The sequence below is a fragment of the Hippopotamus amphibius genome, chromosome 9, assembly GCF_030028045.1.
Source record: "Hippopotamus amphibius kiboko isolate mHipAmp2 chromosome 9, mHipAmp2.hap2, whole genome shotgun sequence".
Taxonomy (NCBI): Eukaryota; Metazoa; Chordata; class Mammalia; order Artiodactyla; family Hippopotamidae; genus Hippopotamus; species Hippopotamus amphibius.
In genome coordinates, this window is record NC_080194.1 from 120,039,762 (window position 1) to 120,056,729 (window position 16,968).

At 35.1% G+C, this 16,968-nt stretch overlaps 1 protein-coding gene across 1 annotated transcript in view; it reads right to left on the minus strand.

Moving 5' to 3' along the window:
* The window catches only part of LOC130861025 (phospholipid-transporting ATPase ABCA3-like), a 216,268-nt gene that overhangs the window by 188,085 nt on the left and 11,215 nt on the right, over positions 1-16,968 (minus strand). The window contains exon 3 of the mRNA XM_057749529.1: positions 8,556-8,683. Within this exon, the coding sequence (XP_057605512.1) occupies positions 8,556-8,683 (128 nt within the window). The remainder of the gene's footprint in view (positions 1-8,555; positions 8,684-16,968) is intronic.

Below are 16,968 nucleotides of genomic sequence, written 5' to 3' on the forward strand. Positions count from 1 at the left end.
TCAAGTGCATACGGAACATTTTCCAGGATAGATCACATCTTGGGTCACAAATCATACCTCGGCAAATTCAAGAAAATTGAAATCATATCAAGCATCTTCTCTGATCACAACGCCATGAGACTAGATATCAATTACAGGAAAAAAACTGCAAAAAATACAAACACATGGAGGCTAAACAATTCACTCCTAAACAACCAAGAAATCACTAAAGAAATCAAATAGGAAATCAAAAAATATTTAGAAACAAATGACAATGAAAACACAACAATCCAAAACCTATGGGATGCAGCAAAAGCAGTTCTAAGAGGGAAGTTTATAGCAATACAGTCCTACCTTAAGAAACAAGAAAATGATCGAATAAACAACCTAAACTTACACCTAAAACAACTAGAGAAAGAAGAACAAAGAAACCCCAAAGTGAGCAGAAGGAAAGAAATCATAAAGATCAGAGCAGAAATAAATGAAAAAGAAATGAAGGAAGCAATAGCAAAAATTAATAAAACTAAAAGCTGGTTCTTTGAGAAGATAAACAAAGTTGATAAACCACTAGCCAGACTCATCAGGAAAAAAAGGGAGAAGATGCAAATCAAAAGAATTAGAAATGAAAAAGGAGAAGTAACAATGGACACCTCAGAAATACAAAAGATCATGAGAGACTATTACAAGCAACTATATGCCAATAAATTGGATAACCTGGAAGAAATGGATAAATTCTTAGAAAAATACAATCTTCCAAGACTGAACCAGGAAGAAATAGAAACCATGAACAGACCAATCACAAGTATGGAAATTGAGGCAGTGATTAAAAATCTCCCAACACACAAAAGCCCAGGACCAAATGGATTCAGAGGTGAATTCTATCAAACATTTAGAGAAGAGTTAACACCTATACTTCTCAAACTCTTCCAAAATATTGCAGAAGGCGGAAGCCTCCCAAACTCATTCCATGAGGCCACCATCACCCTGATACCAAAACCAGGCAAAGATGTCACAAAAAAAGAAAATTACAAACCAATATCACGGATGAATATAGATGCAAAAGTTCTCAACAAAATACTAGCTAACAGAATCCAACAGCACATTAAAAAATCATACACCATGATCAAGTGGGGTTTATCCCTGGGATGCAAGGATTCTTCAATATATGCAAATCAATCAATGTGATACATCATATCAACAAATTGAAGGATAAAAACCAAATGATAATCTCAATAGATGCAGAAAAAGCTTTTGACAAAGTTCAACATCCATTTATGATAAAAGCTCTCCAGAAAATGGGCATAGAAGGAAATTACCTCAACATAATAAAAGCCATATATGAGAAACCAAAAGCCAACATTGTTCTAAAAGGGAAAAAACTGAAAGAATTCCCTCCAAGAACAGGAACAAGACAAGGGTGTCCACTCTCACCATTATTATTCAACATAGTTTTGGAAGTTTTAGCCACAGCAATCAGAGAGGAAAAAGAAATCAAAGGAATCCAAATTGGAAAAGAAGAAGTAAAATTGTCACTCTTTGCAGATGACATGATATTATATATAGAAAACCCTAAAGACTCTACCAGAAAACTGCTAGCACTAATTGATGAGTTTAGTAAAGTAGCAGGATACAAAATTAATGCACAGAAATCTCTTGCATTCCTATACACTAACAACAGAAGAGCAGAAAGAGAAATTAAGGAAACTCTCCCATTTACCATTGCAACAAAAAGAATAAAATACCTAGGAATAAACCTGCCTAAGGAGGCAAAAGATCTGTATGCAGAAAACTTTAAGACATTGCTGAAAGAAATCAAAGACGACACAAACAGATGGAGGGACATACCATGTTCCTGGATTGGAAGAATCAACATCGTGAAAATGACTGTACTACCCAAAGCAATTTACAGATTCAATGCAATCCCGATCAAATTACCAATGGCATTTTTCACAGAACTAGAGCAAGAAATCTTATGATTTGTATGGAAACACAAAAGACCCCGAATAGCCAAAGCAATCTTGAGAAGGAAAAATGGAGTTGGTGGAATCAGGCTTCCTGACTTCAAACTATACCACAAGGCTATAGTGATCAAGACAGTATGGTACTGGCACAAAAATAGAAAGGAAGATCAATGGAATAGAATAGAGAACTCAGAAGTAAGCTCAAACACATATGGGCACCTTATCTTTGACAAAAGAGACATGAATATACAATGGAAAAAAGACAGCCTCTTCAATAAGTGGTGCTGGGAACACTGGACAGCAACATGTAAAAGAATGAAATTAGAACACTTCCTAACACCATACACAAAAATAAACTCAAAATGGATTAAAGACCTACATGTAAGGCCAGACACTATAAAACTCCTAGAGGAAACCATAGGCAGAACACTCTGTGATATCCATCAAAGCAAGATCCTTTTGGACCCGCCTCCTAGAATCATGGAAATAAAATCAAGAATAAACAAATGGGACCTCATGAAACTTAAAAGCTTTTGCACAGCGAAAGAAACCATAAACAAGACTAGAAAGCAACCCTCAGAATGGGAAAAAATAGTTGCCTACGAAACAATGGACAAAGGATTAATCTCCAAAATATACAAGCAGCTCCTGCAGCTTAATACCAAAAAAGCAAATAACCCAATCCACAAATGGGCAGAAGACCTAAATAGACATTTCTCCAAAGAAGACATACAGATGGCCAACAAACACATGAAAAGATGCTCAACATCACTCATCATCAGAGAAATGCAAGTCAAAGCCACAATGAGGTATCACCTCACACTAATCAGAATGGCCATCATCACAAAATCTGCAAACAACAAATGCTGGAGAGGATGTGGAGAAAAGGGAACTCTCCTGCACCGCTGGTGGGAATGTAAGTTGGTACAGCCACTATGGAAAACAATTTGGAGGTTCCTTCAAAAACTACAAACAGAACTACCATATGATCCAGTAATCCCACTCCTGGGCATATACCCAAAGAAAACCATAATCCAAAAAGAAACATGTACCATAATGTTTATTGCAGCACTATTTACAATAGCCAGGACATGGAAGCAACCTAAATGCCCATCAACAAATGAATGGATACAGAAGATGTGGCATATATATACAATGGAATATTACTCAGCTATAAAAAGGGATGAGATGGAGCTATATGTCATGAGGTGGATAGACCCAGAGTCTGTCATACAGAGTGAAGTAAGTCAGAAAGAGAAAGACAAATATTGTATGCTAACTCACATATACGGAATCTAAAAATGGTACTGATGAACTCAGTGACAAGACAAGAACAAGGACGCAGATGCAGAGAATGGACTGGAGAACTCGAGGTTTGGGGGGGGCGGGGGTGCAGGAGAAGCTGAGACAAAGTGAGAGATTAGCACAGACATATATATACTACCAACTGTAAAATAGATAGCCAGTGGGAAGTTGCAGTATAACAAAAGGAGTTCAACTTGAGGATGGAAGATGCCTTAGAGGAGTGGGACGGGGAGGGTGGGGGGGACTCGAGGAGGGGGGACTCGAGGGAGGGAGGGAATACGGGGATATGTGTATAAAAACAGATGATTGAACCTGGTGTACCCCCAAAAAAATTAAAAAAAAAAAAAAGCATGTATGTTATTAAACAGAAAGTTTTGAATAAAAAAATAAATAAATAAAACAGTAAATAAATAAATAAAATTATTTAAAAAATAAAAATAAAAATAAAAACAGATGATTGAACTTGGTGTACCCCCAAAAAAATAATAAAAAATAAAAATAAAAACTCTATTGATCTGGTCCATTCTGGGGTCAGTTCTAGCTTTTTTTTCTTCTCTAAATTAGGATCTTAGTCCTAAGGGATCTACACGTTTTATAACATATTTTTTATTCTATTTTTTTATTCTATTTTTATTTTTAGCCTTTTCATATTTTTCTATTTCTAGCTAAGTTTTTTTTGTAGTGCTGACTTTATCCCTCCTACCTTCTTTTCTTCTCTTTTATACATTTCTATTTTTTTCTTTTTCTTTTCATATTTCCAGCCATACTACACTCTTCTGTTGCCCTGTTTTCTATCCTTTTTTAGTTTATTTTATCTTTATGTACTTTTAATCAGTATTATCAGTCTGCTCTCTTTCCTTGCTTTATTCTCCAGATGACACAGTGCTTTGATTTTTCTTATTAGGTTTTGTCTTTATCTTTGCTCTAATTATAATTTTCTGATTTTGTTTTGGGAATCTTCAGCCTGTCTGGTTGTTCTCTTGCTCTTTATTACATTTGATCCTCACTTTCAAAATTTCCCTGGATATGTGTTTGTGTGTGTGTTTGTGGTGTTTAGTTTTTTTGTTTTGTTTTGTTTTGTTGGGTTTGTTTGGTTTGTTTTTTTTTTTTTGGTTTTGAATTTTTGCTGGTTATCTCTTTGATTGTCTGATTGCATACTGGGGTACTTCTGTCAGGTTTTTCTGGTGCTTTATGTTCTATTGGGTTCAGTACTTGTGTATCTTGTGCATGTATATGTTTCCTTGATTTAGTATTTGTTTGACTCAACACCCTGCAATTAGTCTGGGGCTTGGACAGTCTTTTTTAATCCCCTTTATTGCCGGGACAAGCAACCTCTGAAGTCTTGACTACTTGAGCAGAACTCAAGTAGGAGGCTCTGGGTAGGGAGCACTGAATCCAGGATGCTAGACCACTAGGGAGTCCTCAGCCACAGGGAAGATTAACTGCAGAGAATTCTCACTTAGCTCTGTATCAGAGTCTAAGACTCAGCTTCGTCTGACTGTCCGCGACTGCCAGGGCTGGACACCTCATACCAAACTACAAACAAGACAGGAACACAAACCCACCCTTCAGCACACAGAATACTTAAAGCCATATTAAGCTCACAGATACCCTAAAACACACCACCTGACACAGGCTTGCTCTTCAAAGACAAAAGACTCAGAGGCACACACTGGAAAGCAGACACCAGACCCCACCACCAGGAAGCCTACTCAAGATGCTGGACAAACCCCACCACAGTGGGCAGAGGGCAGAAACAAGTGGAATTACTACTAGGCAACATAGGGAAAGGAGAGTGCAAATCCTATAAATAGACTCAATGAGAAAACAAAGAAACATCATGCAGGCGAAGGAGCAGGGAAAAAACCCACAAGACCAAATAAATGAAGAGGAAATAGGAAAATTGCCTGAAAAAGAATTCAGAGTAATGATAGTAAAGATGATCCAAAATCTTGATAGCAAAATAGAGAAAATACAAGAAACAGTTAATAAGGCCTCAGAAGAACTAAAGAGCAAACAATAAACAACAAAATAAATGAAATTAAAAATACTCTAGATGGTATAAACAGCAGAATAACTGAGGCAGAAGAACGAATAAGTGAGTTGGAAGATAGAATGGGGGAAATAACTGCCACAGAACAGGAAAAAGAAAAAGAATAAATAGAATGGAAGACAGTTGCAGAGACATTGGTGACAACATTAAGCACACCAACATTGGAATCATTGGCAACTCAGAAGAAGAAGAAAAAAAGAAAGGGTCTGAGAAATATTTGAAGAGGTTGTAGTGGAAAACTTCCCCAACATGGGAAAGGAAATAATTAATCAAATCCAAGAAGTGCAGAGAGTCCCATACAGAATAAACCCAAGGAGAAATACACCGAGGCACATATTAATTAAATTAACAAAAATTAAACACAAAGAAAAAATATTAAAAGCAGCAAGAGATAAGCAACAAATAACATCTAAGGGAAAACCCATAAGGATAACAGCTGACCTTTCTGCAGAAACTCTGCAGGCCAGAAGGGAGTGGCAGGATATACTGAAAGTCCTGAAAGAGAGAAAACTGCAGCCAAGAATATTCTATCCAGCAAGAATCTCATTCAGATTTGAGGGAGAAATCAAAAGCTTTCCAGACAAGCAAAAGTTAAGAGAATTCAGCACCACCAAACCAGCCTTACAACAAGTGCTAAAGGAACTTCTCTAAGTAGGACACACAAGAGAAAGAAAACACCTACAAAAACAAACCCAAAACAATTAAGAAAATGGTAATAGGAACATACATGTCAATAATCACCTTAAATGTAAATGGATTAAATGCTCCAACCAAAAGACACAGACAGGCTGAATGGATATAAAAACAAGACCTGTTTATATGCTGCCTACAAGAAACCCACTTCAGACCAAGGGACACAAATAGACTGACAGTAAAAGGATGGAAAAAGATATTCCATGCAAATGGAAGTCAAAAGAAAGCTGGAGTGGCAATACTCATATCAGATAAATTAGACTTTAAAGTAAAGATCATTACAAGAGGCAAGGAAGGACACTACATAATGATCAAGGGATCAATCCAAGAAGAAGATATAACAATTGTAAACATCTATGCCCCCAACCTAAGAGCACCTCAATACATAAGGCAAATGCTAACAGCCATAAAAGTGGAAATTGACAGTAACACAATAATGGTAGGAGACTTTAACACCCCACTTATATCAATGGAAAGATCATCCAAACAGAAAATAAATAAGGACACACAAGCTTTAAATGACACATTAGACCATCTTGACTTAATTGATATTTATAGGACATTCCATCCAAAAACTACAGAATACACTTTCTTCTCAAGTGCATATGGAACATTCTCCAGGATAGATCACATCTTGGGTCACAAATCAAGCCTTGGTAAATTCAAAAAAATTGAAATCATATCAAGCATTTTCTCTGACCACAATGCCATGAGATTAGATATCATTTACAGGGAAAAAAACTGAGAGAAGAAATTTTATTTGGTAAAGTATAGAAAAAGAGAACAAGCAACTGGGAAATTAACGTGGAAAAAATTTGTCAGGAATCCATTCCAAATGAAGAATCAACAGAAAATCAACAACAAAAATGAAGTTTGTAATTGCACCAAAGTTACACCTATTTGATATTTTGGCAAGGGGCTCTATGCCAATAAACCTATATCAGCATCAGCATTTTATGAGGCAGTAATTAGCATAAAGTAGGCATATGTGAAAAGACTAAAGTGAGGACAGGTCAGAGAGAAAGAAAAACTACTGTCCTGCCAATGATTTTCCTTTATCTTTCTTTCCTTCTACTGGCAAACATTTGCATCTTAAATGCTGGATCTGGCTCTATGCATAGATACTATAGTTTGATCATTTCCCTCAACCCTAGGTAGCACATCTATATATCTGGTAAAGAGACACACCAAGTTGCCAAGTTCAAAATATTCCTCCTTGAGGAATGTTATAAGAGTCTTCCTCAGTGTCTGTAGATGTCCTAATTCTGATGCAACCTGGCTGAGCCTACGAGCTGTTAGTAGAGACTTAGAAGAGAAATTAAGTAATTCATTCAAAAGAAAGAAGTCTTTCATGTTGGAATCTCTGCTAGTGTATATGTATCCACTTTTCTTTTCAAGATCAAACTTTAATATTTCAAGGACATCCAAATTAGTTATTAGTGCATTACAGTAGCTTCCATTTATGCCACCAGAATGAGAATCAAGAATTCTCAAAGTCAAAGCAATTACCTCTTTGGATACATAAAAACAATATATTAAAGCATGACACAAAATGCAAAACAGGAGGCATTCAGCAGAGCAAAATGAAACAACAGGTTGATCTTACTTACAAGAGGTCAGAGAAACTCCTTCTAGAGCTCACAGTCCCTGGAAATAGAGCTGCCTCAGCCAAAAAGACATCCAGATATGGGTTTTTTAAACTTTCACATAGTAACAGCTTTATTATAAACTTGACTTCACTTACAAAGTTAGAATGGCAATTACACTTAAAATCAACTCATTAAAAAGTTTAAATATCATATTATAGATATGTACTATCTGAAATTCCAGAAGGTATTTAAATATGTAACAGGTATTGCTACCTATCTTTTTTTTTTTAATTAATTAATTTATTTATTTATTGGCTGTGTTGGGTCTTCGTTGCTGCACACAGGCTCTCTCTAGTTGCGGCGAGCGGGGGCTACTCTTCATTGTGGTGCACGGGCTTCTCATTGCGGTGGCCTCTCTTGCTGCAGAGCACAGGCTCCAGGCACATGGGCTTCAGTAGTTGTGGCACATGGGCTCAATAGTTGTGGCTCACGGGCTCTAGAGCACAGGCTCAATAGTTGTGGCACACGGGCTTAGTTGCTCTGCAGCATGTGGTATCTTCCTGGGGCAGGGATCGAACCCGTGTCCCCTGCATTGGCAGGCAGATTCTTATGCACTATGCCACCTAGGAAGTCCCGCTACCCATCCTGTTTTATCTAGCTATATTCTGGAAGCATCTGCCTGGCCAGATAGATTGGCAAAGTGAATATCCTTACTAAAGTTCCTATTACTTCATCTTCTGAATATAAGCTCTTGAGGTACATTTTTCTCCTCATCAATGTAATATAATGGTTAAAAGGACAGGTATTAAAATAAGTTGGAGCTCGATTCAAATCCCTGCTCTTATATACTAGCAGTTATGATCTTGGGAAAGTTACAACTTTTCCCATTTATAAAATGGGGATGTTACCTATATTTCATTACATCCCTGAAACTTTGAAGTATAATTATAAGGTCTTTAGATAAAACTTTCTCACCTTAAGTGGCAATCTGTCATTGTTGTGTTTGAAGTCATGATCAAATACAATAGCAGCCAGGACATGAGCAGACTTATTTTCATGCTTAATGTACATCTCAAAGTCTTCTTCTGAAGAAAAGCCTCGAACTATAGAGAGAAAAACATAAACAGTCATCACATAAATGCAAAATGTCTAATGCTTATTCCTATCTTCTGATCTGTATCATAAATACCATAGTCCTGTCATGACATTATAAATTTTATAACACTATTACTCAAATATTGACATCACAGTTATCTTCATGAATATCGGGGATACACAAAAATTCTTGTGTATTATGAAAGTTGTATGACATTATGAATAATATTTAATCATTACAATAACTATATTAAGGTAAACTGGCATCGGACAATTTTCTATTGTTTCGAAAACTAGTGATTTAAAGAAAAAATGTGAAGAGAAATGAGAAGTGACAAAATTATTTCTGTGGGAAATATATTTCAGAAAATAACCTTAAGTTCTAGAATAAAACTACTTTACATTTTCAATTACATTTTTCATTCACAAATCTGTATGAAATTTGGAAATTCACTCTCACAAAACCATTCATACACAATCACACACAGACAAGTACTTAAATGACTGAAGTTTTTCATAGGAATTAAATTATTCCTAATGTCAACAAGATATTAAAGTCTTCGATAGCCTCTACATCAGGAAACATAAATATGCATTGAAAGAAATAAGGTTTAAAAAATAGTTATGTATCCATATTCAAGGATTTAAAGAAAACCATAATGTGAAAATGTGAAAATTGACATACAGAGCCAATGCAATTCTAATAAAAATGCAAATAGAATTTTTATGGAAATTTACAAGCTAATTCTAAAATTTATACAGAAATATGTGGGTGAAGAACAAGGTGGGAAGTCTTCTTTTACAGACTATCAGAACAGGATAAAATTATAGTAATTAAGATAGTATCAGATTGACACAGGATATACAAATAGGCCAATAGAACATAACAGAGAACCCTTAAGTACATTCATGAATGTATGGACAATTAATTTATGATAAAAGTGGTAATACAGAGCAGTAGGTAAAGAGTGGTCTTTCCCATAAACAGTAAGAAGTCAAATGAATATCCAAATGGGAATAAATGAAACCTCACACCATTAAAAAAAACCTAATTCCTTATAGACTGTAGATATCCATGCAAAACAAAACAAAAGCCCCCAAAATAGTCATATGGGATAGGGAAGTCTTTCTAAACAGAACACGAAGAACAATAAACACAAAGGAGAAGATTGATAAATTAGGCTTTATTAAAATTAAGAATTGCTGTTCTTCAAAAGAGACCACTAAGAGTGAAAAAGCCAGACACAGACTGGGAGAGCTGATATGTAATACCTAAAATCAACAAATAGATATCAAAATAACTCCTATGAATCAATAAGTAAACATAGCAAATCCTATATAAAAATGGGCAAAATATTTGAATAGGCCTGTTACCAAAAAAGATATGCAAATGGCCAATAAAGGTATGAAAATGTGTTCAATGATGCTGGTAATCAGAGAAATGTTGATTAAAATTATAATGATTTCACTGCACACTCATCAAAATGGTCAAAATTTTGTAAAGTTATATCAATATTTTTGTTCACTAAATGAAAAAGATTCATTAACATTCTCCTTTTTCTATATTGGCAACAATATATGAACTTTACCTAAAATTTTAAATGATTAACGCTATCTTCTCTATCTCTGACTTTTGATAAAGTGCAATGAACTGGTTCCTACATATTTAAAACCTGATAATACAAAGGCAGGAGCTTTCTTCTAGTTTCAAACATCATACATGCTAGCCTGAGCTAAGATAAACTTCCTTTGCTTCAAACTAATAGAAATGCTGGAAGTCATTCCTTCCTTCTCTCCCCTTCAATTTATAGCTAGTCAGACATGCATAACCAAATGAAAGTGCCTCTGCACAGCACATCTGGACACCCGAGAGGTCCGTCCATCCATGTACCTGAAAGTGAGTGGACTGGTCTGTGGAGGAGGCAGAGGAACCAGGAGAGTGGCAATGGAGGCCAGTAATGGCATAGGTTGGCAGCAGTGACTGCAGACACTAGCAAAGGGCTAACAAGACCATTCTAACAGAGGAAGTAGAGGGTGAAGGTGGTAAGTGGTGTTCTGCCCAGCCACAGAAGCTGCAGTTGGAGAGACCTCAGAGACTGGAGAAGGAGAGGGAAGAAGGCTGACAAAGAAAAGTAGCTTCCCACTGGCTTCCCAGGGATTCCAGCTAGGGAATGTAGGGAGGTCTGGGACCACAGTGCTAAACACTCCCCTTAATCTGCCACCACCACTATTTTTTTTTCTCTGAGTCGGCTTTTTTTTTTTTGTATGTGAGTGCTCCTAAACTTAGCAGAGAGTCAGCTTTGGTAAGTGAAAACAAAAACTCATGCCATTGCACCACCTTCTAGAAACAAAAGGAAGGCTCCTAGTTACCAATCTGTTGAAATGTTAGAATCAAAGTAAACAAAACCTTACCTAAATAAGAAAGATGTTCACTATTTCAAATGTGGCAGCAGAGACAATTTTCATCAAACACTATGAAAAATCATGGTAATATGGTATCACAAAAGGAAAATGACAATTCTCCAGCAATTGAACCCAAAGGCACAGAATATTGCAATCTAACTGACAAAGAATTAAACACAGCTATTATTAAGAAACTCAACAAACCACAAGAAAACTCAGAAAGGCAATACAGAGAGCTCAGGAATAAAATTAGCAAACAGAAGAAGCACTTTTCCAAAGAGATCACAATTCAAAAAAAGAATCAAACAGAAATTCTGGAGCTAAAGAACTCAATAAATGAGATGACGAATGCATTAGAAAGCATTGAAAACAGAGCAGATCAGATGAAAGAGAAATAAGTGAGCTTGAAGATAGGAATTTAGAAATCATTCAAGTGGAACTAAGTTTTTTTAAGTGGAAAAATCCTACAAGAACTGCCAGACTCCATTAAATGAGCCAACATAAAATTAATAGGTATACCAGAAGAAGGAGAGTGGGAGAAGGGAGCAGAGAGACTATTTAAAGAAATAATAAATGAGAACTTCCCACACCTAGGGAAAAAACTGGATATATACAAGTCCATGAAGCCAATAGAGTACCTTGTAATCTCAATGCAAAAAGACCTTCTCCAAGACACATTATATTAATATCTAAATTGTCAAAAGTTAACAATAAAGAATTTCAAAGGCAGCCAAAAGGGGGAAGAAAACAGTAACCTACAAAGATACCCTCACTAGGCTATCAGCAGTTTTCTCCACAGAAACTCTACAGGCCAGGAAAAAGTGGAATGATATAGTTTAAATATTAAAAGATAAAACCTGCCAGCCAAATACACTCTATCCAGAAAAGTTATCCTTCAAATATGAAGAGGAAATAAAGCCTTTCGCAGACAAACAAAAGCTGAGGGAATTCACCACCACTACACCAGCCTTATAAGAAATGTTAAAAGGAGCTCTTCAAACTTAAACAAAACGACAAAAGTACAAAAATCTCTAATTAAAATGATGAACAGACATAATTATAAAACTGTAACTTTTTTAGACTAGTATATTAAACAATTATGTATAAAAGTTAAAGGAAAAGAACATTAAAAATAACTACAGCTACTATAACTTGGTAAAAAAAATCACAGCATAAAAAAATAATTTGAGACAAAATATGAAAGGGGAAGAGTAAAAGGATAGCAATTTTAAAGGCAAATGAAGATAATTTGCTATAAGCAGAAAAAGGACTATTTTATTTATGAGATGTTTTATGTAAACCTCATGGTAACCACTAAGGAAAAATCTAGAGCAGAGATATGAAACATAAAACATAAAAAAGGAAGAGACTGAGCAAATCACCATGGAAAACCACCAACTTAAAAAGGTAGACAAAAATAGAAGAAAAAATAGAGAGATAAAATAACCAGAAGACAAAAGATAAAATGGAGGTAGTAATTTCTTACATATCAATAATCACCCTCAATGTAAATGGATTGAACTTATCAGTTAAAAGGCACAGAATGGCTCGCTGGATTTTTTTTTTTAAGATCCACCTATGTGCTGCTTACAGGAAATTTACTTCAGTTCTAAATACACATGCAGGCTCAAAGTGAAAGAATGGAAGATGATATTCAAGCAAACAGAAATCAAAAGAAGGTGGCATAGCACACTTATATCAGACAAAATAGACTTCAAGTCACAAAGAGTAACAAGAGACAAAGAAGGTTATTATATAATAATAAAGGAGTGTATACATTAAGAAGGTATAACAATTGTAAATATATACACTCCCAATACCAAAATGCCTAAATATATTAAGCAAATATTGGGTTGGCCAAAACATCTTATGGAAAAACCTGAATGAGTGTTTTGGCCAACCCAATAATAACAGATCTTAAGGGAGAAATAGAAAACAAAAAAATAGTAACAGGGGACTATGAGCAATGGACAGATCATTCAGACATAAAATCAATAAGAAAATGTTAGAATTGGAAAAAACCTCAGAACAAATGAACGTAACAAACTTAAGTTTTTAAATGTTCCATCCAACAGCAGCAAAATAGATATTCTTCTGAAGTGCACACAGAACATTCTCCAGGATAGATAATATGATAGGCCACAAAACACATCTTAGCAAATGTAGTAAAACTGAAATCATACCAACTATCTTCTCTGACCATAATGGTATGAAATTAGAAATCAATAACAAGAGGAAAGTGAGTAGATTTACAAATATGTGTAAATTAAATAATACACTTCTAAAAAAACCCAATGGGTCAAAGAAGAAATCAAATGGGAAATAATTATCTTGAAACAAATGAAAATGAAATTACAACATATCAAATTTTGTGGGATGCAGTAAAATTAGTCCTGAGAGGAAAGTTTATAGCAATAAACACATATAAGAAATTAGAAATATCTCAAATAAACAACCTAAGTTTACACCTCAAGGAAATAGAAAAAGAGAAACAAAGTAAGCCTGAAGTGAGCAGAAGGAAGGAAATAGTAAAGATCAGAGCAGAATAAGTGAAATGGAGATGAGAAGAACAATGGAAAGAATCAACCAAACTAATAGCTGGTTCTTCAAAAAGATAAACAAAATTGACAAAACTTTAGCTAGACTAAGGAAAGAGAGAGAGAACCCAAATAACTAAAATCAGAAGTAAAAGATAAAATGTTACAACTGAAACTGCATAAATACATAGGATCAGTAGAGACTATTAAGAATAATTATATTCCAACAAATTACATACCCTAGAAGAAATGGATACATTTCTAGACACACATAACTTACCAAGGCTGAATTAGGAAGAGATAGAAAATCTGAACAGACTGATAACAAATCAGGTGAGTAAAGCAGTAACCAAAAAATTTCCACCACAGAAAACTCCAGGACCAGACAGCTTCACTGGTGAATTCTACCAAACGTTTAAAGAATAATTACCACCAGTCCTCAACATAACTCAACAAAATGAATATATGACAAACCCACAGCTAACATTATACTTAATGGAGAAAAATTTAAACAAGGCAGAGATTCCCTTATTCACCACTCCTATTCAATATAGTAATGGAAGTCCTATCTAGAGCAATTAGGCAAGACAGCAACCAAATCAGAAAGAAGGAAGTACAATTGTTGTTATTTGCTGATGATATGATCTTATATATAGAAAGTCCTAGAGTTAAAAAAACTATTGAAATTAATCAATGATTTCAGTAAAGTTGCAGGATACAAAATTAACATACAGAAATCATTTGCATTCCTTTACACTAATGATGAAGCATTTGAAAAAGAAATTAAGAAAACTATCCCAATCATAATATCATCAAAAACAACAAAATATTTAGGAATAAATTTAACCAAGGAAGTGAAAGATCTGTACAATGAAAACCACAAGATTTTGCTGAAAGGAACTGAAGACACAAATAAATGGAAAAACATCCTATGCTCATGGATCAGAAAAATATTGTTAAAATGGCCAAACTACCCAAAGGCATGTACAGATTTAATGCAATCCCCATCAAAATATTAAAGATATTCTTCACAGAAATAGAAGAAGTAATCCTAAGATTTGTGTGGAATAAACACAGACCCCAAATAGCCAAAGCAATCCTGAAAAAAAGAACAAAGCAAGAGGTATTACACTTCCTGATTTCAAAATATACTGCAAAGCCACAGTAATAAAAACTATCTTCTTTATAGTACTGTACTGGCACAAAAAGAGACACACAGATCGAGAGAACAGAATAAAAAGCCCAGAATTAAATTCCAGCATCTATGGTCAACTAACAATCAACAAAGGAACCAAGAACACCCAATGAGGAAAAAATAGTCTCTTCAACAAATGGTACTGGCAAAACTGGAGAAACATGCAAAACAATGAAATTGGACCTTTATTTCATACCACTCACAAAACTTAACTAGAAATAGATCAAAGACTTATACATAAGACCTGATATCATAAAACTCCTAGAAGACAATTTAGAGAAGAAGCTTAGTGATATTAGTCTTGGCAATGACTTTTTTTGGATGTGACACACAAAATACAAACAATAGCAAAAATCAACAAATGGGACCACTTCAAACTCAAAAGCTTCTTCACAGCAAAAGAAAAAATTAACAAAATGAAAAGATAGCCTCCAGAATGGAAGAAAATTCTTGCAAAGTATATATTGGATGAGGGGTTAATATACAAACTATATAAAGAACTTGTATACATATAATAAAAATATTGTTAGAAAGTGGGCAGAAGAACTAAATAGACAATTTTCCAGAGAGGACATCAAAATGGCCAACGTGCACATGAGAAGATGCTCAACATCACTAATCATCAAGGAAATGCAAATAAAAGCCACAATGAAATGTTACCTCATGCCTGTTAGAATGGCTGTCATCAAGAAGACAAGAGACAACAGGTGCTGGCAAGGATGTGGTAAAAAAGGAATCTTTATATACTGTTAGTGGGAATGGAAATTAGTCCAACACTACAAAAAACAATATAGTTTCCTCAAAATATAAAAAAATATATCTATCACATAATTCAGAAATTCCATGTCTGGCTATACACCAAAGGAAATAAAAACAGGGTTATAATAATATACGTGCACTCCCACATTTTCACAGCATTATTTACAATAGCCAAGGTACAGAGACAACCCAAATGTCTATCAAAAGATTAATGGATTAAAAATAAGACATGGTACATATACACAATAGAATATTATTCAGCCATGAGAAAGGAGGATATCTGGCAATTTGTGACAACATGCATGGACCTTGAGTACATTTTGCTAAATGAGATGTCAGACAGAGAAAGACAAGCAGCATATGATGTTGCTTATGTGGGGAATATCTAAAAATCAAATCTGTGTTTAAAAAAAAACAGAGTGTTGGGGCTTCCTAGTTGGCGCAGTGGTTAAGAATCTGCCTGCCAATGCAGGGGACACGGGTTCGATCCCTGCTCCAGGAAGATACCACATGCTGTGGAGCAACTAAGCCCGTGTGCCACAACTACTGAGCCTGCATTTTAGAGCCCGTGAGCCACAACTATTGAGCCCATGTGCTGCAACTACTGAAGCCCATGCACCTAGAGCCTGTGTTCCACAATAAGAGAAGCCACAGCAATGAGGAGCCTGCAGACCACAATGAAGAGTAGCCCCCACTCACTGCAACTAAAGAAAGCCCACGCACAGCAAAAAAACACCCAACATGGCCAATAAAATAAATAAATAAGTAAATTAATTAATTAATTTAAAAAAAACCAGAGTGTAAAATGGTGGTTACCAAAGGATGGGAGGTGGTGGAATATGATTGATGGTGTTTAAGGGTACAAACTTGTAACAGGTAGTAAATAAGCCATGGAGATCTAATGTACAGTATAATGAATATAGACAATAATATTGTACTGTAAGTGTGTAATAGAATAAATATTGTTACAATGACAGTCATATTACAATGTATAATTGTATCAGAGTAACATGTTGTACGCCTTAAATTTACACAATGTTACATGTCAAATTTATCCATTAACTTTTTAAATGCTGGATACAATACAACACAATACATAGCTAATCAAGGAAACAGAGTGGGAGGGAGGGAAGGAAGGAGGGAGGGAGAGATGGAGGAAAAAGAGTCCAGAAGTGGAATTAGGTCCCAGAAATGAAAAGGGGGGTTAAAAATCTTGTTTTTATTTTCCATATTCTCAAATCCTACAATTTGGAATAAGCTAATATCACTCTTCACCAATGTGAAATCTGCTTTTTTTTAAACAACTTTACTGAGATATAATTCACAAACCATACAATTCACTCTTTAAAGTGTACAGTGTACTGGTATTTAACAAATTCACAGATATGTGAAACCATTA